The sequence below is a fragment of the Talpa occidentalis genome, unplaced genomic scaffold (assembly GCF_014898055.3).
Source record: "Talpa occidentalis isolate TD23 unplaced genomic scaffold, MPIMG_talOcc4v2.1 talOcc4.13, whole genome shotgun sequence".
Classification (NCBI taxonomy): Eukaryota; Metazoa; Chordata; class Mammalia; order Eulipotyphla; family Talpidae; genus Talpa; species Talpa occidentalis.
The window spans coordinates 101,714,683-101,742,562 of NW_023601322.1; the positions used below are offsets into that span (position 1 = coordinate 101,714,683).

The following is a 27,880-nucleotide window of genomic DNA, read 5'->3' on the forward strand; positions in this document are numbered from 1 at the left end:
GAATGGCGTTCTTTTATTTTAAAACCTCCAAGGGCTGAGAGAGGCATCAAATCCAAACCGGGTAGCGGTTGGATTTACCTGGATAACCTGGTTGGATAACCTGGTTCTGCTTCTCTCTCCACCCCTACTTGCTCCCGTTCACCACACACGTCTCATTCTAGTCCACTAAAGCTTTTGGAGTCTTACAAGGCCCTCTGGTTCAAAGAACATAATAACAGAGAATGGATTTCTTTAAAAAAAATATGTATATGACACCTTCTAGTAATAGTTGTAAATATTTGCACATCTCTTACATTGCTGAAGAGAGCAAATTGATATTCTTGGAATTTCTTAATATGTTATCAAATCAGGCTTTTGGAAAAGCTTGTGGTGCAGAATTATGTTTCTTGCTTCTTAGCTGCAACACTGGACACCTTTTCATCTCTCTCTTTTTTTTTTTTTTAAACAGATTTATGCATACAAGAACTGGGGTATAGGCCAAAGGTGTGGAGGGTGAGAGGATTCACCAGAGACAGAGTGGGGAACACAACAGGCAGGTTGACTGAAATCCACTGCTGAGGGGAGCAGCGGGCGAGTCAGGAGAGGTCTGCTGCGCCATGTGGGTCTCTTCCCTGGCCAGGGATCAAACTGCTGCCATGGCTGCAGATAGCTTCATAGGTTGTGTCTTAACCCCTTGCGCCACCAGGGAGGCCTCACCTTTTCATCTCTTTCTCAGATTTCTTTGCTTATTAATAAAGACTTTCATTGTTACTGTGCAGTTCTGAAATTAATGCATTATAAGCAGGATTATAGGGCAGAATTTTATTTGCAGAAATGGAGCGTGAGGTAAAATATTAATCACAATAAAGAGGATACAATTTCCCTTGTAGATTATTATGTGCTTATTTACTGCTAATTTCCTTGTAAGATGACCTTGAAGTTTCAGAGAAGGAAAGTGCCCATTCCTGTCTACAGAAGTGGAGCGTGGGGGCGTGGCAGCTTGCGGGGTAGGGGTGCCCCGGCACTGTACTGACACACATCTGAAGAGCACATCACCCCCACTGCTGCAGGAGGGAAGCCAAACTCCACTTTATTTTTTTTAAAGATTTAATCATAAACACAAGAATTGGGGTGCAGGCTAGAGGTGGGGGTGTGTGAAAGGATTCACCAGAGACAAAGTGGGGAACAGAACAGGCAGACTGAGTGAAATACACTGCTGAGGGGAGCAGCAAGTGAGACAGGAGAGGTCTGCTGCGCCATGTGGTTGCTCCCTGGCTGGGGTTCGAACTCGTGCTGCGGTGGCTGTGGACAGCTTCATAGGTTGCCTCTCTTGCGCCACCAGGGAGGCCCCCAAACTCCACTTTGACCAGAGGAAGAAACTGGTCTCCAAAGTTGTTGGGCCCAGGACTGGTTGGCCACCCATCAGGAGTCTTTTCAAAAGTGATTTATTTAGGCCTCCCTGGTGGTGCAAGGGGTTAAGCACTGCCCTATGAAGCAATTCCGCAGCCTCTGTAGCACGAGTTCGATCCCCGGCCGGTCAGGGAGCAACCCACATGATGCAGCAGACCTCTCCTGTCTCACCCGCCGCTCCCCTTAGCAGAGTATTTCAGTCAATCTGCCTGTTCTGCTCCCCGCTCTGTCTCTGGTGGATCCTCTCACCCCCTGCATCTCTGGCCAGTACCCCAGCTCTTGTATGCATAAATAAATCTTTTTTAAAAAAGTCATTTATTTGTTGAATTTAGAGTTAGAATTTTGTTTAAAACCATATGAAAGATGCCATCCATTCCTCTTTTAGCCCGGTCTTCTCACCATCGTCCACTGATGGACTTTAGGCTCCTTGTGTCCTGGCCTCGTAAATACTACCCAGTGGACAATACAGAACGGGTGATCTTGCCCCGGCGGCTGCTGGCTTTTGAATACACCCCAGGAGTGGCACTGTGGGGTCCTATGGCGGTTCCATTTCTGGCTCTTTATGGTGACTCTGGTTTGTTTGCTGCCAGCAGTGTCTCAGGCTCGTCCTCCCTGCGGCCTCGCCAGCACCGTTTCTTAATCAGGCTGTCTTGCCCCCATGGGGTCACGTTCTCCCCTCAGTTCTTTTCCTCTGGATTCAGGACCTGGGGAACGGGGACCGCCAGAGGGTGCTGTGGTAGCGTTTACTAAATAAGTGTCTGAGCTACCTTTTTCTTAGAATATGCTGTGATTCCACTGTCTTCTGAATTCAAGTCTTGTGACTCCTATGCATTGCTGCAGACAGGACAGCTGATGATGTTCTCTGCCATTAACAAAGACTTGGAGTCTAAATGAATTTGCAACGGGGGGAGGCTGGGGAGAGCCATCAAGAGCAGCTCTGCCTCTCACTCTCCCAGCCCAGGCTTTTATTAAAGATAGGAACCAAGGAACGAGAGAATGACATGCAATTGTGTTAATGCTTATACAGATTATGAAGTCACTGCTGGAACAAGTTTTTCTAATTAGTAAGGAACAGTTGCACAAGCCAGCACCTCCTCAGAGAATAGGAGTCAACTCTGGGAGGAAGTTCTGTTTGCAGAACTTCTAAGATTCTGGAACTCTGTGTGCAGAGTGAACAGGTATTCTCCGAAGACTGGCTCTCCTTAGGGTGATGGGCTGCCAGCAATGCATGGATATTCTTAAAGATTTATATTTATTAAATTTTTTAAAATTAGTTAAAAACAGACTATATCTTATTGTGTTGCAGAATCCAAACCTTTAAATATCTTTTGCCTTTGGAGGAATCAGGTTCTATTTCAGTTTTATTTGTTTATTTTTTAAAGATTTATTTATTTATACAAGAGCTGGGGTACAGGCCAGAGGCGCGGGAGGGTGAGAGAATTCACCAGAGACAGAGCAGGGAGCAGAACAGGCCGACAGACTGAAGACACTGCAGAGGGGAGCAGTGGGCGAGGCAGGAGAGGTCTGCCATGCCATGTGGGGTTCTCCCTGGCTGGCCAGGAATCGAACCTGTGCTGCAAAGTCTGTGGACAGCTTCACAGCGTGGCACTCAACCTGCTGCGCCACTGGGGAGGCCCTCCAGTTTTATTTCTATGGCTTGACCACATACAAGTATTTGTGTTGCCCCCTGTATTTAAAAAAGTATTATTTTATTTTTGAAAAGATTTATTTATGCATACAAAAACCTCTGGTGCAAGCCAGAAGTGCGGGGATGAGAGGACTCACCAGGGACAAGAGTGGGGAGCAGAACAGGTGCATCCACTGAAACACACGGCTGAGGGGAGCAGCAGGGAGACAGGAGAGGTCTGTGCGCCATGTGGGTCAGCTCCCTCCTGTGGGTCAGCTCCCTGGCCGGGGATTGCACTCAGGCTGCAGTGGTTGGCCATAGCTTCATAGTGCTGAGACTTAACCCCTGCACTACCAGGGAGGCCCTCAAAAAGTATTATTTTAATTGCAAACTTAAAAAATGAAGACTGAATGTGATAGCTCTCGGGAAAAGCAGATTAACTGTCAGTAGTTTGCAGATCTTTAAAATGTCTTTAAAATACAGTTTTTAAATGGACGGTTTCTTTATATTGCCAAATGCATCATTCGTGGTTTCTGTTGTTGCTGGTTTATCATATAAAGGCCCAGCATTCATTTCTCATTTTGAGAGAGCTGTTTGGGTCATGTATCAGGTGAACATTTTGAAGAATTATGGTGTAATTACCTTTAGTAAGAATTTCAGTTGGGTGCCTGGATGAAAAAACAGCTTCTGCTACCAAAGAAATGATGAAGGTTAAGATGTGAATCCCATACAGAGCACTCTGGGTTTTCCGATTTTATAAATAATTCCACAGTCTTTTTAGGATTAATGAGATTCCTTTTTTCCAGATAGGAGCCAGACACAGCCACGGAGCCTGGTCGAGGCAGGCCGCAGCAGCGAGGAGTGTTTCCTGAAAGGCTCGCTCTGACTCAGGCCCGGTGGTTTTAGGCCGCCCTCAAGGGCGGCTTTTGCGTGTTCTTGCCAGCAGGTCACACCTGTGGCCTCTTGAGCTGTCAGGAAGATTGATGGCCATTACCTACATTTATCATGCAATTGAAATTTGCACAGGAGCTGGTTGGCGACTCTGCTACCTGAACACCCACTCAGTACACAGTGTTGTCACCGTCTCCCCCGTTTTATGGCCCTGGGGGCAGCGGCCATAAAAAAAGTGGCGCACTTTCCTTCTCCAGGACCTCTCTCCGGCTGCATCGGGGCCCGCTAAGCCCTGCTGCGGCCCCAGCAGGGACCAGGGCGGCCGAGAGGTCGGGCTCCGGGCCGGCCCTGAGGGCTGAGCGCGGTCCCGCGTGGGAGGCCGAGGGGGGCCCTGGCCCCGCGCCGCTCTGCGCGACGCTCCCGGAGCCGCGTGGCGTCCCTCGCGCACCGTGTCGGCGGTGAGGCCCGTGTCGGCGGTGAGGCCGGTGTCGGCGGTGAGGCCGTGTCGGCGGTGAGGCCGGTGTCGGCGGTGAGGCCGGTGTCGGCGGTGAGGCCGGTGTCGGCGGTGAGGCCGGTGTCGGCGGTGAGGCCGGTGTCGGCGGTGAGGCCGTGTCGGCGGTGAGGCCGGTGTCGGCGGTGAGGCCGGTGTCGGCGGTGAGGCCGGTGTCGGCGGTGAGGCCGGTGTCGGCGGTGAGGCCGGTGTCGGCGGTGAGGCCGGTGTCGGCGGTGAGGCGGCGGAGCCGTGGGAAGCGCCTTTGACGCCGCAGGAGCGGCTGTGGAGGCCGCGACTGGGCCCTGGGCCGAGGGGCGTCGTTCTCCTCCCGCAGCCGGGAGGCTCCCCTGCCCCGGGCCCGCGGCCCTCGCCTGGGTTGGGGCCTGGGTTGCCCCGGCCGGCGGGCCGTGGTGTCTGAGGGGCGCCGCTGGGGGCTCCCGCCGAGCCGGCTTGGGCGGGCCGCGGCCGCCCTCCGTGGGGTCCTTCGCGCTTCTGCCCCGCGGGCCGTCCTGGGGGCTGTGCCCGCCCCGCCCTGGGGCCGCGCCTGGACGCCCGTGGGGTGGCGGTGACGGGCCGCAGGCCTCACCTGTGGGCTCGTCCCCCCCTTCCCGCCTTCGAGGCCCTTTCATCGGGTAAGGCCGGCGGCCCCTCCGCCCCCCGGGAGTCGGTCGCGGGCTGAGGCGCGGGCGCGGCCCCTGGGAGCGGAGCCCGGAGGGTCCTGGCGCGCCCCAAGGAGCGCGGGGCCCGCTCGTGCCTGCTGTCCCCGCTCACCCAGGGCGCTGACCGCGGCTGTACCTCGCCCGCTTCCCGGCGACACCCCTGACCCGGGCCTGAGTTCTGGCCCGTCCTGGCTGAATCCCGAGTTCCCCGTCCTCAGGGGCGGCTTCTGCGCGGGAGAGGGAGGCGCCGCACCCAGGCCGGCCGAGGCGGCTGCGCCGCAGAGCCCTGCCCTGGCCGGCGACGCGCTGTGCCCGGCTCTGGCTTCGGGCGGCCCGCCGTGCAGGCAGGGCCCAGGGGCTCCGCCGCGGGCACTGCCCGGGACAGCCTGGCGTTTCCATGTCCTGGGAGTTAGAAAATGGAGCCCCTGGTGTGAGGCTGGTCACCGCTGCCCCGGCTTTCCAGCGCCTCCCCCTGGGGCCCAGGGCCGGGAAAGAGCCTCCTTAAAGGCCGCCTGCCGGGAGGCGCCAGGTGGGCAGGGTGCCTTGAAGCTGCGCCATGAGAGCCTGTGGGTATTTTGACAAAGAACAAGGGAAACTACATTAGGGAACAGTCCTTGCCTTTCCCCGTCTTTTGAAAACCTGGCAGCGTGGGAGCGCCGGCCGCAGGGCTTCCAGCCGCGCACTCCGCGCACAGCAGGGAAAGCCGGTGGAATCCATGGGTACAGGGAATGGCGAGAACACACGTCCAGGGCTCACACTTGCTTCAGGGGACTGAAAGGAAACATAAATAATAACCAGCTAGAGGGGAGAGAGCGGATCAGGAACTGTGTGAACCTGCTGGGGGTCCTGAGCAGACACCCCCGGAGGAGAAGCAGAAGGGGGCGGGGGTGGGAGAGAGAGAAGGCCAGAGAAGCCCAGAGTGAAGACTTGCCTGGGGCCTGGAGGCCTGCGGCCCGTACCGGTTGCTGCAATGCATGTAAAGCTCAATAAAAGCCTGAGAAAGCCACCGAGGGCTTGAGGACCCTTCCTTTACCCGTCTGCTCAGATCCTAGACAACCAGCCCGGTGGCCTCTACATGAACCAAACTACCTTTCTCCCCTGCCTTTTAAATACGTATTTATATATTGCATCGTTGTTCGTTCTCCTCTCAGGTGTGGTCCCTAGAAAATTCCCATCAGCAAGGGACCGCTCACCCAGTCTCTGGTGCTCTTCCCCCCTCCTGGCCACCCCTGCCATGTCAGGGGTCTACCGTTTCCTGCTAATTTTGTCTCCTTTTTCCCTGACCCTTGTTTGGTTTCCCTCCTTTCTCCCCTTTTGATAATACTTCTGCATAACTGACAACTGGAAAAAAGAAAACCTGACTAATTCTAATCCAAAGTGATTTCTTAGGGTTATGATTCATGTTAATATTGTGCAATTAAACTTTGCACCCATTATCAATAACAACTGATAACTCATCAGTACTTTGGCCTTGGGGCGGGGGTGAAGCCTGTTTACCTGCACCTGCAAGTGAAGTTTGCCCTGGTCTGATGCCCTGCCTTTCCCGGGGGAACCCCCCACAGGCCTGCGTGAGCCTGGGGGGCGCCCCCACTTCCTCAATGCAGAGGGCTGGCCTGCACCCCGGCAGGTGCTGCTCTGCAGTTTATAACCTGAGAAAGGAGAAGGGAGGTTGGGGGGGAAGAGGGGGTGCCGCGGACCAGTACAGCAGTGGACAATGAGGCCGTCTCAGGGTTGAGAGATTGCGCGGAGTGGTCAGGGATTCGGCGAATAAATGACAAACAGACACACTTCAAGAGAGTGAAAATTTGAGTGTAATTTAATTTGAGTCAGTGGTCAGTATATCTATGTTTTTCTAAAGGCATAGGATCGGTTATCAGTGAACTAAACCAGCTGGCTCATAGGTTTAGCTTATCATTGACAGGGCAGTGATCTACGTCCGAAGTTACATCTGGACCTAGTCACATTCCTAAGTAGTCAGGCTAATAATTTTTATTTTGTTTTATGTAATTACTTTTTTGTTTTATAACTATTCACTACCACTAACTTATTTTACCTTTTATAATGCAATGCTTTTTTATTAACATCAAAGCTATCAAAGCTGAGCGTATAACCTAGAAATCACTAACCATTCTATTATTACACAAAATTTAGTAATGTTTCATTTGAATTAGTCTAGTTATTAAATTACATATGTTTTTTAATCAGCAATCAATGACCTTTTTAGACCGGGAAAAGAAAAGATTTTAGAAAGACAGTTATAGCAGAATAAAGTTTGTGGGCCTTGAGAAAGCGAGATAAGGTTTTGTGTGTTCAGTATTCCTTTTCACTTTCTTTGCGGCGGCTTCTGGTGGTCGTTCTCTCTTGGCAGGCATTCGGCTTCTCTGCATCTGAGGGAGTTTGCTGTTCTCCCCCTGCGTGCATGGTTCCTTGCCCACTCCAGACCTCAGGGACCATGGCAACAGCCATTAGCCCTGAAGGTCACTGCAGGGGGAGGTGCAGCAAGGGGGGGAAATGGGCAGCATTAAAGAGCATTCTGATACCTTGCTTTCATGACGAGGACTTACAGAGTTTGTGACTCAGGGTTTGTGGGTGCTGTCATTTTAAAGACAAGGGTTTTTAACTGAAAATAAAAATCAAATTGTGCGTCATAATCACTGCACTTTACATTTTTGAAAAGAGAAAGTGTATTGAAGTTTCCCCTAATATAGCAGCTTGCTTTCGGCAGGGACTGTCCAAAAAGCGTCATCCATGGTGCGACTCTGCAGCTTGACCTTGCTTGGTCTGGCAGAGACACCTGCACCTTGGCTGCTGACAGTGTGATGTGCCCTTGGGGCAGGAGGTGTCAGATGGCCTTTGAGTTCTCCAGCTGCAGCAACTCCTAGACCTGCCAAGTCGGAATCTGCATTTGCGCAAGACCAGGGGACTTAGGTGCAAATAAAACTGTGAGCATGAGTCTTGCACAAGTGCTGGATTTATCATTAAAACAAAAATAAGAATTTGGTCTCTTGAAAACCATCTGATAATAAATGAAGCCTTAAGGATTCTATAACACCCAGATTAAATGTTTTTTAATCTCTTAAAATCATATTTTTAATTTTAAATATAAGTGACTTGGAAAGAAAGTAGAAAAAATATCATCCATTCTAGTACTAGTGTTTTTACATTTTATGTGATTTTCCCAGTCTTCAGCCACACAAGTGTATGTTTTTGATAGTTGTTACACAATTTTAAATGATATTTTAAAATATAAGTCTTGGGGGCCTCCCTGGCGGCTCAAGAGGTTAAGCACAGCACTGTGAAGCTGTCCGCAGCCACTGCAGCACAAGTTCGATCCCCAGCCAGGGAGCAACCCACGTGTTGCAGCAGACCTCTCCTGCCTCCCCACTGCTCCCCTCAGCAGTGGATTTCAGTGGATCCACCTGTTCTGCTCCCCACTCTGTCTCTGGTGAATCCTCGCACCCCCCCGCACCTCTGGCCTGCACCCCAGCTCTTGTCTGCATAAATAAATAAATCTTTTTTTTTTAAATAAAACATCAGTCTTATTTCAAATACAATATAAATTATGGAAAGTTTCAACATACAAATCAGAGCAAAAGAAATAAAATCCACCTGTAATTTTATTAACCATTTTATGATTTTGAGGTAAATCCTGAGTATTTCCTAGTGGGATCATACTATATTTTAGCAGAAAGGGTGGGGGGGGGTGAGAGGTGACCTCTGAGCAGAAACCGGAGGGGGGTGACTCCTGAGCCCAAACCGGAGCGGGGGTGCTTTTTTTACTTATTAATATACCATTATGAGTATTTCCCATATTCTTCTCAAACATTTCTAAGAAATACAAATTCTATTTTATAATTATGGCTCTTAGGAGTAATGTTTCATTGAAATCTCCTGTAGTTAGTGCTGGGACAAGCCCCGTTATTTCCTTGAAGCGCTCAGTGGGAGTCACTCACATACTTTGGACCAACTTTAAATTCTGCTTTTTGAGAGTCATCCCCAAAGGAAGCTTTTTGGGGGCAGGTAGATAAAGAGAAAAAGCAAGCACTGAAGAGAGAATCCGCGCTCTCTCGTTTCCTCTGCGCTCCGGGCCGCGTTTCCTTCGGGACGTCCTGCCGTCCTCTGCGCGTGCGGGGCCCGCAGGCCCGTCCTCCCCGCTGCCCGCTCTGCCCCGCGGGTCGTGCTGTCCCGCCCCGGCCGCTGCGCGGAGAGGCTGTGTACTCATGTTTTTCTTTATTGCAAAATAGGAGATAATAGAGAAAGGACCTTTCCACGCGCACCTGGGCGGGGGTGACCCCTGAGCAGAAACGTGGGGGGGGGTGACCCCTGAGCAGGAACCGGGGGGGGGGGGGTGACCCCTGATCAGGAAGGGGGGGGGACCCCTGAGCAGGAACCGGGGGGGGGGTGACCCCTGAGCAGAAACGGGGGGGGGTGACCCCTGAGCAGGAACGGGGCGGGGGGGTGACCCCTGAGCCCAAACCGGAGCGGGTGCTCTGCTGCCGCCAGGGGCCGTTTCTGCGCTGCTGCGAAGGACGCTTTTGTAAACGCTGCTCTTGGAGCGTTTTCCGTTCCCGGGGTCTCTAGACGGGGGTGCGCTTTGCCGCAGGAGCGGAAGCGGCCGGCTGGAGGGTGTGAGAGCAGGAGCCCGCCGGGGACCTGCCCCCCCTGCGGCGCCGTCGCGGCCTCCACCGCTGGGAGAGGGGCCCGGTGGACGCCCCGCTCGGCCCGCAGCGAGTCCCCGCGCCTGCCCGGGAAGGAGCGCCCCGCCCCCCACTCCCACCCCATCCCCCCTCCCACCCCATCCCCCCCCCACCCCATCCCCCCTCCCACCTCCCCCCCTCCCACCCCATCCCCCCCCTCCCACCCCATCCCCCGCCCTCATCCCCCCACTCCCACCCCATCCCCCCACTCCCACCCCATCCCCCCCACCCCATCCCCCTCCCACCCCATCCCCCACTCCCACCCCATCCCCCACTCCCACCCCATCCCCCCACTCCCACCCCATCCCCCGCCCCCCAACCCCATCCCCCCGCCCCCCCATCCTCCACCCCCCCCCAACCGCCGGGCCGCGGGAGGCGCGACACCCCGCCTGACCGCCCGGCCTCGGCCCTGCGCTTGCAAGTCCCCGGCGCGGGCCGGCCGTGTGCGAGGGTCTCCGCGACGGGCCGGCGCCGTCCGTCTCGTCGGGGCGGCTCGGCGGGCGCGGCTGGCGGGCGGGCGGCGGGGGCTCAGAGCAGGAGGACGCAGCGGATGCTGGACAGGGCGGGCGGGCGGGCGGGGTCAGTCCCGGGGCCGCAGAGCTGCCGCCCGCCCTTCGCGGCTCCGCGGCCGCCCCTTCCCGCCGCCCCGAAGCGCCCCCGCCGGTCTGCGCGGGCGCCGGCGTCGCAGGGGCAGCGGCTCGGGCGTGGGCACCCGCCCCGACGGCCGCCCCTCGGGGGCCACTCGACCCCCGCCAGCCCCGCGCCCGGGGCGCCCACGGCCTCTGTGCGTCCTCGCCAGCGCCTCGGGGGCCTGGGCGCCGCCCCGTCAGCCGGGCCCTGTCCCGGGGCGTGCCCCGCTGCGGCCACCCCAGAGCCGAGTCCCGGCCGGTCACCCCGGGCGTGGCCCAGTCCCAAGCTCCTGCGCTCCGGACGGGATCCCGCTCAGCCCCCCAAGCGCCTGTGCCCTGTCTGCGCAGCCCGTGTCCACCTCAGCCCATACTACACACCCCATACTACACACACACACCCCACAAGACCCCACATGCACACATACCCCACACCCCACACCATACTACACACACCTCCACCCCACACACCTCCTCCCCACGCGTACCCCACACCCCACACCCCATACTACACACAACACCCCCACCCCACACTCACACATACCCCACACCCCCCACACACACCCCATACTACACACAACACCTCCACCCCACCTCCCCACCCACACATACTGCACACCCCACACCCCCCACACACCCCATACTACATACAACACTCCCACCCCACACACCCCACACACCGCACCCACACATAGCCCACACCCCACCCCCCCACACCCATACTACACACAACACTCCCACACCCCACACACACCTCATCCCACACCCCACACTCTACACACACCACATCCCACACACCACACCACACCCACACCACACACGCACATCACTCAGATGCTCACCAATTTCCATCTCGGAGCAATCCAAACGCCTCATTGATTTTCTCAAAAGGTAGCTTGTGGGTGATCAGGGGTTCTATGTCGATTCTCTTTTGCAGGTAGTCAGTTACCAGCTTCGGGACAGAATCTCTGCTTTTGTATTCTGTAGAAGGAAAGGCCGACAAGACGTGAAAAAAATCATTGTGCGATCGCCAGTGTGTGCGGTCGGCGGCAGTGTCATGGGAGACAGGACGCCATTCTCTGTAGGCTTCTCTTCGTCCTCACAACAGGGCCGTTTGCTCACACCGGAGCCCAGTCGCTGCACAGGCCTGAGGCCTCCTGGAGCACCCTGGCTGGAGCCTGCTGTGTGGGTGCGCTGTCTTGCTCATGGCACCCGCCGGCACCGAGGCCCCAGCAGCAGCCCCTCTCCTTCAGGGGTGTCTGCAGGGAATGGGTGAGCCCCGCTGGCGCCCCCAGGCCCCACTTACTCGTTGATCCCGGGAATCAGGCTGACACTGGCTTTATTTCCCCATTTTTATAACTTGGAGTGCACTGAGGTTTACAGCAGTGAAATGTTTTCACTGATTGTATTATTTTTTATTTTCTGCTGCTTTGACATCTCAGGGCCTTGTTAGCCAGGGGAGGGGCTCCTACACCTGCCTTCTTGGACAGGTGCTGGACCCAAGGTCACTATCGCTGCCCTGAGTCCCCCAGGCTTAGGCACCAGACACACCCGATGCCTGGCTGGCTGACCATCTGCACCGGCTGGCCCTTCCGGGGCCTGTGTGGCCTGGCGCCCCTGCTCCTGGGTCTGCGAGCAGCAAGTCTTTGGTCAGTCATCCTGTCACACCTGCTGAATAAACCCTGATGCTGTTAACAGCACAGCAGCTTGTCTGGAAGGTCGCGCAATCCAGCCTGGAGCCCAGTGTTTACATCCCTGCCAGGGCTCTGTCCCTACACATCACGTTCTTCGCAAATAACATGCAGTTTTCAGATACAGTTAAAAACAAACACACAGAAAGGCTGAGTCCCTCTGGGAAGACCCTGGCACCCTCTGTCATCTGCTCCCCGGCACCCCCTCAGCTGGCATTGGTGGAGCCCTGGCTGCAAATTAATGTTGCTTAATATGGTCATTTGTAGTTTGTATGCAGAATTTTCACCATCTTACAAACTTGGCAACGTGGATGTGAATAAAGGAAAGCCCAGCACGACTCTGCCATCCAGAGAGGACCTTGTTCAGGGCGGTTTCCTTGCCATGTTTGTACAACGTGCAGAGGGAATAAGGCTGAGAGCCTCCTGGGGCCAACACTGTTCATGCTGAGAAGAAACATCCCTCTCAAGTGTTCTGAGTCATTCTAGCTCCAGCCAAGCACTTTGAAATAGCTTAATTTTTAAGTTGTGTTTTTATTCAAATTGAAAAATCAGACATCTAGAGTTTCTTTTCATAATGAAAGAAACTTTTCACAATGGGAGGTTGTTCAGTGGATCGGTTTTCTCTGACCAGCTGGGCACCAACGCAGTCTCATCTACAGATTCAGCCATCTCAGAACAAGGGAGGAGCACCCAGATGTTTCAGAGCAGCAAACTGTCCTCCAGTTGTCTTTTGCAATCTCTGTGCTTCCTCCTCGTCTTTTCCTGTGCCAATAAGCGCCTGTTCTCATTGCTGCTGCTGCTGCCATTACACATTGGCTTTGAGCCTGTCAGTGGGCTTAGCAGGTGCTTACCTGCATTTTCTTACTTAGTTCTCACTACACTGTAAGAAAGGGACTACTTTTTACCCTGTTATTCAGATGATGGGACTGGCAACGAATGAGTTTAAATAACTTGCCACCGTTACATGTCTAATAAGCGATCTGATGGCGCAGTCCCGCAGTTGATCTTGTCTGAGCATTCTAGCGAAGACAGAGAACAAGATCATCAGCTGCGCTCTCTAAGAAGGCAGCCAGTAGGCATAGGTGTCTATTTAAAATTAGATTAATTAAAATGAAATACAATTAAAGAAGCTGTATTCCTTAAAACAATGCATAGATTCAATGCAATCACTGTTAAAATCCCAATGGCATTCTTCACAGAAATGTAAAAAAAAAAAAATTCATGAGATTTATTTGGAATTTTATCAGTTCTCAAGCAGCAAAACATTCCTGGGAAAAAAGAACAAAAATGGAGGCATCATACTCCTTGGCTTCAAACTATATTACAAAGTGGTGCTATTTAAAACAGTATGGTAGGCCTCCCCCGTGGCACAGCGATTGAGTGCTGGGCTGCGAAGCTACCCACAGCCTCTGCAGCGCCAGTTCAATCCCCAGCCACCGACGAGGGTCCCACATGGCTCACAGACCTCTCCTGCCGCCTGCTGCTCCCCTCAGCAGTGTACTTCGTCCGACTGCCTGTTCTGCTCCCTGCTCTGGCTTTGGCGAAGTGTCTCACCCTCCCGCACTTCTGACTGTACCCACTGCTTGTATAAATAAATAAATAAATTAACTAAAAAAAAAAAAAACAAACCAGTATGGTGCTGGAATTAAAAATAGGCACACAGATCAGTGGAACAGAATTGCGAGCCCAGCAATAAAACCACACAGACATGCACAATGAATTTATCTAATACCACGCACAAAAAAGTAATTCAAATGGATTAAAGACCTAAACCCATAAAATACATAGAATAAAATAGGCAATGTCCTTCTTGACATCAGCATCTGATATATCTTTGGGGACTCAGCTGCAACAGTGGGGGAAACAAAAGCAAAGTAAGTGAGTGAGGTGACATTCACCTTAAAAGCTTCTGCTTTTAAGAAACGTCAAAATGAAAAGACATCTTACTTAAGAGAAAATGTTTGTACATCATTTATCTGATTAAATGATGTGTAAACATCAGATAAATGATGTGCAAACACTAACCCTAACCCTAACCCAGCATATACAGAGGACTCAGAAATCAACAATAAAAAGCAAACAACCTGAACAGAGAATAGACTCGTCTCTGAAGGAGACATACAGATGGCCAATAGGGCGAACATGGAATATTCATCCCCTGTGTCAGAGACGCGCCAATCAAAAAGGTGGTGGGATGTCAGCTTGCATCTGCGAGAACGACTGTTACTCCAAAGACGAGAAGCCAGGGTTGGAGAGGATGTGGTGAGAAGGGAGCCCTCCCGCATTGTTAGGGAGTGTAACTTGAAATAAACGCTAGGATAGGAGTATGGTGACTGCTCAAGATTAAAAATAGAAATGCCAGGGCCTCCCTGGTGGCGCAAGGGGTTAAGCACCGCACTATGAAGCAATCCACAGCCTCTGCAGCACGAGTTCGATCCCCAGCCAGGGAGAAACCCACATGGCGCAGCAGACCTCTCCTGCCTCGTCCGCTGCTCCTCCCAGCAGTGTATTTCAGTCGATCTGCCTGTTCTGTTCCCCACTCTGTCTCTGGTGAGTCCTCTCACCCCCCCGCCCCAGCATCTCTGGCCTGTGCCCCAGCTCTTGTATGCATAAATAAATAAATCTTTAAAAAAAAAATAGAGGGCCTCCCCGGTGGCGCAGCGGTTGAGCGCTGGGTTGCGAAGCTGCCCGCAGTCTACGCGGCGCCAGTTCCATCCCCGGTTGCTCCCCGGCCACCAGAGGAGGGTCCCACATGGCGCGCAGACCTCTCCTGCCGCCCGCTGCTCCCCTCAGCAGTGTCCTTCGGTCCTTCTGCCTGCTCTGCTCCCCGCTCTGGCTCTGGTGAATTCTCTCACCCTCCCGCGCTTTCTGACTGTACCCAGTGCTTGTATGTATAAACAAACAAACAAATAAATAAATAAATCTTTAAAAAAAAAAAAAAATAGAAATGCCAGTTATCCCACTTCTGGGTATGTAGCCACAAAATACAAAAACACTAACTTGAAGAGACATGTAGCCCATGCTCACTGCAGCACTGTTTTCTTTTTATCCCTTAATTATTTATTGTAAAGATTTGTTGATTTATTTATGCATACAAGAGCTGGGGGGGGTGGTGAGAGGGCTCACCAGAGGCAGAGTGGGGAGCAGAAATATACTGCTGAGGGGAGCAGCAACGAGACAGGGGAGATCTACTGTGCTGTGAGTCAGCTCTCTGGCTTGAAAGCACTGAGGCTTAACTCCTGCACCACCAGGGAGGCTATTTATTCCCCCCATTTTTAAAAAATTATATATTTTTGCATCATTGTTCATTTTTGTACAAGTTTGATTTCTCCCCTCAGGCGTACTCCCCATAAAGTTAAAACCACCAAGTCACCTGTGAGCCATCACCATAGTCTCTTGTGCTCTTCCCTTCCCTGTTTTGACCACTCCCTCCCCCTCCCCCGCTGAATTTCTCTGATTTACAGTTTGCCTGCTAGTTTTGTCCTTTTTTCCCCCCATCCCTACTTTGGTTCCTCTATATTCCTCCTGTAAGTGAAACCATCTGATTTTTTTTTTCCTTCTGACTTATTTCACTGAACACCGTCCTTCCAGCTCCGTCCATGTTGCTGCGAATGGTATGACTATCTTTTTGATGGCTGAGTAGTATTCCATCGTGTATAGAGACCACATCTTCTTGATCAGTCATCTGTTTTGGGGCATTTAGGTTGTTTCCATATCTTGGCTATTGTAAATAGCGCGTCACTATTTTCAGCAGCTCAGAGCTGAGAACAAATTAAGTGCCCATGAATAGATGAGTGGATCAAGAACTTGTGGCCCGTGTACAATGTGGACTACTACTCAGCTACAGAAGAGATGAGGGCCTGCCATTTGTAACTACATGAATGCATCTAGAGGGCATTAGCGTAGGTAAGGAAGCCAGACAGAGAAAGACCTGCCATGTGGGATTTCGCTCAGATCCGGTGTGTAGAGAAAACAAACGGGGAAACTAAATAAAACAAGAACAAACTTTTGGACTCTAGATCGACTTGTGTTCACCAGAAGGGAACGGGGAAGGAAGGTGGGGAAATTGGAGAAAAGGGAGCAGCGACGTGGGGAGCGACCGAAGTGGACATTCAGCGGCCAGCCTCATGTGGTGCGCATGCGGTGCAGCCTTAGAGCAGAAACTTGGGCCGGAGGCTTCACAAGGCCAGAAACTGGAGGTGGGGTGGAAGTGACTAAGGTTGTCGTTAAACCTCCTACGGAATTCCTTAGGCACAGGGAATCTTTAGGTGATGACTCCTACAGAGATGGAGATGGTCCACGGAGGTGTGAACCCCCCAAAAAACACTGTGTCAGAACAGATCCTCCTTGGCAAACCGCAGTGCCTGTCCCCAGGCTGCCAGTCCCCAGGCCGCCCGCTGGTGCCTGTGCCGGCCCCTCTTTTGACCCGCCGGCCCCTTTCAGCAGCAGCTCTGTCTCCCGCCTGCGTCTGCGCCAGCACCGTCTCCTCCTGGCCTCTTCCCCCGAGACACCTGCCCTTTTGAACATGGCCTCCCCCGCCTGAGACTGAGCAGTTACCCTCCTGTCTGCAAACTCGCAGCGCGCTGCCGGAACCTTCCTTAGAGGTGAACCCCCGCCCCACCAGAACCCCGTCCCATGCACGCTGACTGGCCGTGCGCTCCTGGCGCTTGCCTGGTGCAGGAACACAGTGTGGCTCCAATGAAGAAAAAGGTCAAAACACGCGACCCTGGGGGCTCAGTGGCTGCCGGCACCACAGAGGCCGCACTCTCCGGGGCAGGGCTGGCCGGAGCACCCCGTGTGGGCCAGGAGAGGGGCTCAGGTGGCGCTCTGGGCCTTGGTTTTCAACAGGAAGCTGGGCGGGCTGGTTAGAGTGATAGTGGGGGTCAAGCAGTGAGACGCCTCCTCGTCTCAGCCTGTGTGGTGGAGGAGGGGGACGCCCCTGCGATGGGGAGTCTGGCCCCCGGAACGGTGTCTTGCTGTGACAACAGTGCGAAGCGCGGCTGCTTCTGCCCTTGCGTTGGCGCCTGCGGGGAGGCCGAGCTGTGCTTTTCTGTTTCCTGTCACGTGGATGTTCCTGCCTTTTCACCCCTCTATTTTTTGCGAAGGAGAATCAGGGTGTCCGGTTCTTGGCAAAGACAGTGTGGGGTCCAGACCTACCTCCCAGGGCGCCCCCTTTCAGGGTCCTCCCGGAGAGAAGCAGCGACGGGTCGAAGGAGAGCTTTGAGTCGGAAGGCGCCACTCCAATGATCACGCACACCCCGTAGCTCAGCCGGCAGGACTCCAGCGCCGCGACCTGGGGTCAGAGATGGACCGGGTGGCCTCAGCCACTCCCACTCCCCCCGCACTGACGCGTGACCCCAAGACGCGCTCAGAGCAGCTACGAGGTGGGGAGAAGCAGCAGGAGAGCCCGGTCCCCGTGACCTCGTAGACAAACTGCCTTCACTTTGTTACCATGAAGTTTGCCCACCTTTAAAAGGGAATGTTAGTTTTAATTCATAATATGCCATGGAGATAAAATGGGGCAAATCAAGTAAATAGCTCAGCATAATGCAAGCACGCAAGAGGCGCTCAGATGCTACTTAACAACGGCAGTGCTTTCGCGTCTCGTGAGTCAGTGACGCGGACCCCAGGGGCAGCCCCGCCAGCCTCTCACCATGGTCTCGGTGCAGCCCACGGCCTCGAAGGCGAAGTCCACCCCGAGGCCGGTCATCTCCAGCACCACCTCCTGCACGGGCTTCTGCAGCTTCCGCGGGTTGAGGCAGTCAGTGACCCCCAGAGCGCGGGCCCGGGGGAACTTCTCCTCGTTGATGTCCACCCCGATGATCCTGGAGGCCCCCGAGGCTTTGCAGCCCAGGACGATGGCCGAGCCGATCCCCCCGAGCCCGAAGACCACGCAGGTGGAGCCAGGGGTGACCTGCAGACCCAGAAGAGAGACCACACGACTCTCCCGCGCTAGGGGAAAGAAGAGCCCTCGGCCTCTGCGTGGAGGCTCGCGACGCTCTGCTCACCTGGGCTGTGTTCAGCACAGCCCCGAGGCCCGTGGGCACCTCGCAGCTGAAGATGCAGACCCTGTCCATGGGGGCGGCCGCGTCGACTCTGGCCACCGCGATCTCGGCCACCACCGTGTACTCCGTGAATGAGCTGGCCCCGAACAGGTGGTGGATCCTCCGCCCTCTGCAGGAGAACCTGCTGGTGCCGTCCAGCATGAGCCCGGTGGGAGACAGGACGCTGGCCGTGGGCGGGGAGAGAAGGGAGCGTCAGCCCCACTCAGCACCAGCGCGGCCAACGCAAATCGAGCGAAAGGGGACACGGGACATGGACTGACTTTTCCTTCAGGCAAAAGTTCCCCCTGGGGTGCAGGCAGGAGCTGCATTCTCTGCACTGCGGCAGCGGCAGCGCCAGGACCTTGTCTCCTGTGGAGAGAAGAGCAGAGCGGAATGGCTGCCGGGGAGCGGGCGGCCCGGCGCTGCCAACACCGTGTGTATTGGCAGGAAATTGTCCATGGTGGACATTATCAATTTGTTGTAATAATAGCTATTCTTTTTAAGCTGTATTATTTCATTTTGGAATGGAAACATTAATTATAACGCAAATGGACCTTCAGAATACAAAATAAAAATTGAGGATTTGTCACTAATGACATTGAGGGTCAAAAGTGACAGAGCGTAGTGAGATGGCCCCGGTGCCCGTAGCGGGAGGCCTGCCTGTGTGTGTTTTCTGACTTAGCCGAATGTCGACCCTTGTGTCTGCTCAGTCAGTATCTGTTCAAAGAGAGAAGCAGTGCGCGTGACTGCTGGGATTAGCGCACAGCATGCGATGTTGCTGAGTAACAGCCCAGAGTTTTCCCAGGCAGCCCTGTGTTCTACTCCTAGCTGTGCCATTCAACAGCTAGTTCAACTGAATTGTTGGTCTATGATAGATATTTATTGTCAGAGTTGCAAAACATCTTACAAAGTGTTTAAAACATGAATTATGGGGCCTCCCCAGTGGCGCAGCGGTTGAGCGCTGGGTTGCGAAGCTGCCCGCGGCCTCTGCGGTGCCGGTTAGATCCCCGGCTGCTCCCTGGCCAGCAGAGGAGGGTCCCACATGGTGCGCAGACCTCTCCTGCCGCCCGCTGCTCCCCTCAGCAGTGTACTTCGGTCCTTCTAGAAGCCTGCTCTGCTCCCCGCTCTGGCTCTGGTGAATCCTCTCACCCTCCCGCGCTTCTGACTGTACCCAGTGCTTGTATAAACAAAACAAACAAACAAACAAACAAATAAATAAATAAATAAATAAAAACATGAATTATGTCTGATGCAGAAGCAGCAACTACAAATTCTGGAGTAACTTGACTATATACAGAAGGTGCCTGGTTCAGACAACCTAAAGGGTTAGTTTTGTGTATGTGTGCATGTGTGTGTGTGCGTGTGCGCGCTTGTGCACATGCACAGGAAGAAGCTTCTTAACCATATGCATGTTTAATGCAAGGATACTCCAATATATTGTGTATTTTTGGCAATTTTTAGCTTAATTTGGAGTAAGTAGACTAGAGATTATCTCTGCAGAAATGAGTAGAGATGCTATCTTTGTCTTTGAGAGATTTTAGTAAAATACAAAGTAGGAGACTCTGCCTTTTATACTTGTGGGGTGGATGCATTTATATCTCTTTCTGATGTGTGATGAGTTCAGCTCTCTCTTTGGCAGTTAGGGGACGTGCCAGGGGGTTGGGAAACGTGGGGTGACTGGTTGGCCTGTATCCTGCCCCGGCACCTACCTGGCTTCAGGCCGGTGACGCCTTCCCCCACACTCTCGACCACTCCAGCGCCCTCGTGGCCAAGAATCACAGGGAAAGGCATTTTGTTTCTCCCTTCCAGGATGTGCACGTCCGTCCCACAGATCCCAGAAGACAGAATCTGGAAGGCAATGGCGTGATTGGAGAGAAAAATGCCGATAAATGTCATAAAATGGAATTGTCCGGAAAAATGCATTATTTCCACGTGTGGGGGTAGAATTGGTTTTTTGAAGCCTGGGACATAAATCTGACGTGTTGCAGAGTGTTGCCAGCAGGCTGCTGTCTTGACGCGGGAACATTCCACTTGTCTTTCTGTCGTGTCCCCTGGGCCTCTTTAGGATCACAGACACCACTGAATTAATTCCTAGCTCCTCAGATGAGGAGCTCTGTGTTCACAGGCCACACTTCACGGTCTGTTTTGATAGCTCCACTTAAACAGAAGAAAGTTGTGAAGAAGTTGTGAGGCACGCACACGCACGCACACACACACACAAACACACACACTCTCAAGGGAACATGACTCAGTTACTAAAAAAAAAGGTGAAACCTTTTGCAGCAGTATGGATAGAACTTGAGGTGACTGAAATAAGTCAGAGCGTGAAAGACAGTTACTACCTGGTTTTGCTCATTTGTAGCATGTAAATAACCAAAGGGAAAAAACTGCAAAGCAAAATAAAAGTAACTGTTAGACTCTGTGAAAAACGTGGTCAATGAAACTACAAAGATAGACTTTAGACCGAGTACTCTCTCACCATAATGCCATGAAGCTAGAAGTCAACTTTAAAAAATGTGAAAAACATAAATACATAGAGACTAAACAAAATGTTGCTTAGTAGCTGTTGGGTCAAAAGGAAATTAAAACACAAATAAGAAAATACTTTGAGACTAACAAAAATGAGGGTACAATTCCGTCCCCAAGAATCTACGGGATACAGCAAAAGAGGTGTCAAGAAGGAAGATAATGGCATGCAGGCCCACATTAAAAAGAAAGAAATCAACTTCTTTTTCCTGCCGGAACCATGGAGGCTGCAGAGGAGAAGAGAAAGAAGGTGCTGCTGTGCCAGAAACCACTGCGAAAAAACGAAGGAATTTCCAGAGCTGAAGATCAAGCACCTGAGAAAGATATTTGCCCAAAAGATGCTTCAAGGGCCAAGGAGGAAGCTTATCTATGAAAGGGCTAAGCCCTAGCACAAGGAACACAGGCAGATGTACAGAACTGAGATTCGAAAGGCAAGACAAGCTGGGAATTTCTACATAACCGCTAAACCCACATTGGCGTGTGTCATCAGATCAGAGGTATCTGTGGTGTGAGCCCAAAGGTCAGAAGGGTGTTACAGCTTCTTTGCCTTCACCAGATCTTCAGCAGCACATTTGCTGACATGCTGAAGGCCGTGGAACCACATGTTGCAAGGGGTGAGGGGGGGTGGTCCACACCTCAAGTCAGTAAATGATTCAATCTGTAAGTGTGGTTATGGCAAAATCGACAAGAAGAGAATTGGCCTATGGACAACGCATTGACTGCTCGATCTCTGGATAGACATGGCGTCACTGGTACGGAGGATCTGATTCATGAAATCTGTACTGTTGGAAAATGCTCCAGCTTCCCCCGGCCTGTCAGATTATCTTCTCCATGACATGGAATGAAGAAGACGCCACCGTTTTGTAGAAGGTGCAGATGCTGGCAACAGGGAAGACGAGATCAACAGGTTTACTAGAAGGATGAAGTAAGGTGTCCACCTTGATATTCTTCTGTAATCTGGTCAGATAATAGTAACTGCTTTCAAATTAAAAAAAAAAAAGCAGCAAGAAAGATCCCAAATAAAAAGCCTAGTACAGCACAGCACCTCATGCACTTGGAAAAGAGGAATAACAAGACGCAAAGTTAGGAAGGCAACAACATAAGAGTGGAAAGAAACGAATTGGAGATCAGAAGACCATACAAAAGATCAATGAAACTAACAGTTGTTTCTTCAAGAACATAAACAAAACAGACAGCCCTCTAGCCAGGCTCACAAAGGAGAGAGAAAACAGCAATAAGCAGACTCAGAAACAAAGGAGGAGACGATCCCGCAGATGGCACAGAAGCAAAGGCCAGGAGAGAGTATTACGAACACATGGACACCAGCGCATTGCTGCTGTGGAGAAACAAAATTCAGGACCAGTATGGTTTACCAAGACTAGCCTGGGGAGAAACACAAAAGTTGAAGGAAGCAATCACAAATTTGGAAATTGAAAGATCGACCACTCGTCCCCCAAACAAAAGCCAAGTTACAGAAGGCTTTACAAATGAAACTTACCAAACCTTTAAAGAAGAATTAATACCCATCTTGGCCATACTGTTTTTAAAAATCCATGAAGGAAGAATGCTTCCTAATAACTTTCATGAAGCCAACATCCCCATAATAGCATGGGCCAAGATTCCTGATGAGCATCGATGCCAAAATCTTCAACCAAATAGTAGAAAGTTGAATTCAACAGTATATCACAAGGAATGTACATCATGATCAAGTGGGATTTATCCCAGGGATGCAAGGATTTTTTTTTTAAAGATTTATTTATTTATTTATACAAGCACTGGGTACAGTCAGAAGCGCGGGACGGTGAGAGAATTCACCGAGCCAGAGCGGGGAGCAGAGCAGGCAGAAGGACCGAAGGACACTGCTGAGGGGAGCAGCGGGCGGCAGGAGAGGTCTGCGCGCCCTGTGGGACCCTCCTCTGGTGGCCGGAGATTGAACCTGTGCAGCAGAGGCTGCTGGCAGCTTCGCAACCCAGCACTCAACTGCTGCGCCACCGGGGAGGCCCAGGATTTTTTTAATATACGCAAATCAATATATTGCCTTTCTACAAAAGGATAAAAGTCTTAGTACCAGTAGATGCAGAGAGCGCGTTGGATAACACTTAACACCCACGGATGAGGAAAACTGCAAACAAGATGGGAAACCCGTGTCCCCACACCCGGCCCGCTGCAGGCACGCCGCACTTGCCTTGATGCGGACTTCGCCAGCCTTTGGTGGATCCACGTCAACTTCCTCGATGGACAAGGGTGCACCTGCTGTCCAGGCCACCGCGGCCCTGCACCGGATGACCTGCCGGAGACAGCACGACGGGTGCATCCCACAGTGAGACATATGGCCCCATAGCCACTGAGGGCACTGCTGACCACCCCGCTGAGGACACTTAGAACAGCTACACACTGACGGCACTGAGAGCAACTACACATACCACACCCATCCCCCACACACACCCCCATACACCCACACCCCACACATAACCCACACCCCACTCCCCCCACACACACCACACACACACTCTACAGCCCCCCACTCCCCCCACACACATCCCACACACACCCCCCACACACACCCCACACCCCCCCACACACCACACACACACACTCCACCCCCCCCACACACCACACACACACACTCCACAGCCCCCCCACACCCCACACACCCTGCAATTAGAGATGTAACTTATTATTTTTTTAAAGATCTATTTATTTATGCATACAAGAAATGGGGTACAGGCTAGACGCATGGGAGCTGAGAGGATTCACCGAAGACAGAGTGGGGAACAGAATAGGCAGATAGACAGAAGTACACTGCTGAGGGGAGCAGCGGGTGAGCCAGGAGAGGTCTGCTGCTCCATGTGGGTAGCTCCCTGGCCAGCCTGGGATCGATTCGTGCTACAGAGGCTGCGGACAGCTTCACAGCACTGCGTTTAACCCCCTGCATCATCCAGAGGCCCAAGATGTAAGATATTTTTTATGTCCAAATTTGCCAAATTTTTTGTGAAAGAGCTCCATCTAATTGGCATAAAATAATCCCTTATATAAATCTAGAAACTAGCCCAATGCTTTTTAAGTTCACATGATCTGGAACAATCTTTGGTAAATAAAAGCTAGCTTATGTTTCTTGGCTTCATTAAACCAGGCACGGCTGCAGCATTTCCAGCTCAGGCGCAGTGAGCCAGCACTGCTGTCTGCGGGCTGTTAGCCAGTAAGCTCGTGTTACCACTGTTACAAAACTTGTTGGCCCCCAAAACAAAGTAGTTTGGGATGATGGCTGATTTTATCTAATATCTTATCAAGTTTTTGCAGGTAGGATTGAGAAACATCAGGCCCCAAACTAGAGCTGGTTATGTTAAGCCAGTATCAATATTCTCTGAATTGCAATATCAGCCCCTCCCGGGAGTGTGATCTTAAGCAAGCAGCCTGCAGTTTGCCCCCAGCTCATCCCTCTGATAAGCCTCTCTGGTCCCCCAAGTAAACAGTTATTGGGCGCAATTGGCTTAAATAGATGTAAGTGGGGCACGAATTTTTAGGCGGACATTTCTGCAGTTATTTTTTACATGTCTACTTATATGGTTCCCCAAGCCTCTTTTGTAACTCATACCCTTAGCATAAAAGTTTGAGAATCCATTGCTATCTAGCTCATTCAGGTAAGATCAACTACCAAAGCACTAATTACTAAACAAAGATTTGTCTTTTGTCTTCTTACTGCACACGCACTAAAGCTAAATTTGGGTCTTAGTCTGTGCCACATCGAACACTTGTCCTGGAAGGAGGTATATGTTTCCAGAAATCATCAAGTGTGCAGTCTGCCTAGCTAACAACAGAGTGTGTCCTGAGAAAGTGTCCTGGCTGGCGAGCTCGGCATGCGGAAGTCCAGACCGAGTCACACAGCCGGTGGCCTGGCGGCTGCCCACTGTGAGGCCAAGAGGGGCGGGGTGTTGGGTGCACACGGTGCCTGTCTAGAAATGCTGGCCCCTCAGTTCCCAACTGCTTGCTTCTTAGTTTTCACCAAAAAGTAAGGGTTATAAGCCTTAATAATTCTAATAAATGTAACTAACACTACTGGAAATAGTAGGAGAAATATTTTTATATGCAAAGAAAATAGGATGTGTGCTTTTGGTTAAAAAAACTTCTGAGGTATGGAGATGTGTTTTTGGCTAAGGGAAATGATATAATTTCGTCCTAAGTTAAAGAGAAAAACAGAACAATATGGCACAGAGAGGTGAGGGGAGCGGGGGAGAATTCTCCGTCGGGCAGTCTGGAGTTAAGCGTCACCATCAGTAGTGTGTGTGTACAAACGGGCCTTGTTTTCTCGTCTGCTGACTGGCAAAGTTAAAATACTGTGATAAGAAACTGTGAAGGGTTTTCTAGAGTGTGAATTTTTAAGCAGCTCCTCCGAAAGCAGAGAGGGCAGCTCCTCCGAAAGCAGAGAGGGCGCTTCCCGCCGTGGCCGGCAGCGGCCTCTGACTGCGCACTGGGCCTGGGCTCCTGACGACGAAGGAGCTGGGTTTTCTTAGGACTCCGCAAGCTCCTGTGCTTGCCTTTGAAATCTTTTGTTGTCAGCTGGTTAAAAAGACACGTAAGACGAGTAAGTTAATTAAGTGGAATGGGGGGAGAAGGTAATGGGAGATGTGGAGTGCAGAGGGTGATGGGGAGCAGACGCCGGAGTGGAGCGGCTCTCGCACACAGACCGACTTGGGGTCGCAGACGCCGCAGCTTCACGTCCACCCACCCCTGCATCTTAGCTTAAAAACTCACTTTGCTGGGCTTCCCCAGCGGCGCAGCGGGTTGAGCGCAGCACTGTGAAGCTGTCCACAGCCTCTGCACTGCTGGTTCGATTCCCGGCCCAGCCAGGGAGAGTCCCACATGGTGCTGCTCCCCTCAGCAGTGCTTTCTGTCCGTCTGCCTGTTCTGCTCCCCGCTCTGTCTCTGGTGAATCCTCTCACCCTCCTGTGCCTCTGACCTGTACCCAAGTTCTTGTATAAAAATAAATAAATCTTAAAAAAAAAAAAAATTCGCTTTGCTCCAGGCATCTCATAGAGCCTCTTTCCTGTTAGGGTTTTTTCCTCCCACATTCCAGGTGTCACAAGATTTTAACCTTGGCCAAGTGAAGCTCAGTTCCGTTTCTAGAGTCTAAATTTCTGCATTATAACTTCTAATATCACTCATTTATTTAAAATAGAGAAGATTTGAATTCATCATGCAAAGGAAATAATATGAAAACTTGGGTGTTACCTTTGGATATAGGACAAAAGAAACAATATTAATTTTGCTTCTTTGGTCAAATTCATTCTTACGAAATACCTCCTGGAGCATTTTCTCTCACCTTGGCACTTAGTTCCCAATGACACACTTGTCTGTTTAGCTCAAGCTTAAATATTTATCTGTGTTTCCCCTATATTACTAGGTGGCTGCCACAGACAGCCTCGCTCCCAAGGAGGGTCTGTCAGAGTGGCGGAGCCTGACCTGCTGCCACTGGGTGGCAGGCTGGCCTGGGGGGCTGGGTGGACGCGTCACCTGCCTCTGGGCCTAGCCCCGTCTCTGTGTCGAGTCCATGTACCCCCTGCGGTTGCCAGCCAAGTGGGGGGCTCTGTGGCTGGGCTGGGCGTTTCTGGCCTGGAGAGCTGGAACTTGGCACATGACATACCGGGTTGTTCCTGCTACACTGCCCCCCAGCCCCGTCCATCACTACTACTGCTACATGCCCCAAAGCACTTTTTATTCTCCCTCTGCCTGCACCAGCACCTGAAATGGTTAGCAGCTCACCAGAGTGGACCTACTCAGGTCAGCGATGCTGGGAAGTCATACATACACATGGCCTGTTTTTAAAATTATTTTAAAAACAAAATATATGTATACTTACGATTTAAAGATAAAAAATACCTATATACCATGGAATATTACTCAGCATTCAAAAAAGATAAACACATGCAATTTGCAGCAACATGGATGGCGCTGGAAGGGGTCATGCTCAGCGAAATAAGCCAAAAAGAAAAAGAAAAATACCGGATGGTCTCACTCATAGCAGGAATCTAGAAAACTTAAATAAGGGACCAGGAAAACGAATAACTATAAGAAAGTGAAAATCAAAATCAACAAAAAACTATGAACCAGAGACACTTTTTGGGGGGTGGGGGCCGGGAGGGGAGGGATTGGGGTCAGAATGGGGCATTTGCAATTGTATGGGGGAATATAAAAATAAAATTTATTATTTAAAAAAAAAGAATTTTTGAAAAACTGGAAGAGTATAAACTGGAAATAAAGATTTCAAAATGCAGGAAAAAAATAAAGATAAAAAATAGGTGGCTGCAGTTAGCGGATGATTTTAGCTTCATCTAAGAATATTTTTACTTTACAGAAAGACTGATTAAGACATTTCCTTAAATACGAATATTTCTGATTTTACCACACGTACGCTCTCATTTCTTAAAAATGCCCCTAACAAATTGCCAGGAATGTTGGCATTGTGTAAAGATGGTTGTCCGCGGCCTTTGGCAGCAAAGTCCTCCCTGCAGGTCGCTCAGACACAGACTGTGTTTAGCCCAGCCGCCACTTACTTGGCTCGCCCGCTCCGTGGAGAGGCCGGCTGGCTCCATCGCCCCGGCTGGCTCCATCGCCCCGGCTGGCTCCATCGCCCCGGCTGGCTCCATCGCCCCGCGCTGCAGATGCGCCGCTGATGCCCCTCGCCAGACAAGACACGACCGTGGTCGGCACTCGCAGGGGTTTATAGTCTGCACCCCTGGGGTGGGAGGGGAAGGCGGGGAAGGCGGGCGGTTGAGGGAGGGAAGCGGGGAGGGGAAGAGGGTGAGACGACTTGAAGAGAAAAGAAAAGGAATTACTGAAAGGAAGGAAGGAAGGAAATGGGGTTTTAGGAAAGAAAAGCGGGAGAGGCAGGAGCGGGGAGCCTCGCCTGCGGGTCGCTGGCCGGCGGTGGGGGCCGCGGGGTCTCCTGCAGCCGACCCGGGCTGGCAGCAGCCGGCCTGCAGAGCCTCGCTGCGGCTGCTTTTAGCTGGAGCGCACATAAGGTTTCCGATTCCTTGATTTGGGGGGAAGAATAATGAGGAAATGTAAAAAATGAGGAGAGAAAAGTTCAAAAGACTGGTGAAGGTTTGTGGAAGCTCGCGGAGGAGGAACCGGCATCAAAGAAGCAACAAAATTAAAGAGATGGTTTTTTCCCCACTTCTAAAAAAACAGAATGGAGGTGGCGCTGGCTGACAGCCCTCCCCCTGCTCTAGACGCACAG

At 51.9% G+C, this 27,880-nt stretch overlaps 1 protein-coding gene across 1 annotated transcript; it reads right to left on the reverse strand.

The window, feature by feature from the left end:
* Positions 1-10,270: 10,270 nt before the first annotated feature.
* Positions 10,271-27,250, reverse strand: LOC119243704 (alcohol dehydrogenase 1-like). The gene is made up of 9 exons (XM_037509653.2): positions 27,195-27,250; positions 22,829-22,930; positions 19,827-19,965; positions 18,399-18,486; positions 18,082-18,301; positions 17,727-17,987; positions 17,231-17,366; positions 11,225-11,363; positions 10,271-10,309 (listed from the first exon to the last, which is right to left on the reverse strand). Exons 1-9 carry the CDS (start codon positions 27,231-27,233, stop codon positions 10,285-10,287), a joined length of 1,149 nt encoding a protein of 382 aa, XP_037365550.2. The 5' UTR covers positions 27,234-27,250; the 3' UTR covers positions 10,271-10,284.
* Positions 27,251-27,880: the final 630 nt, after the last annotated feature.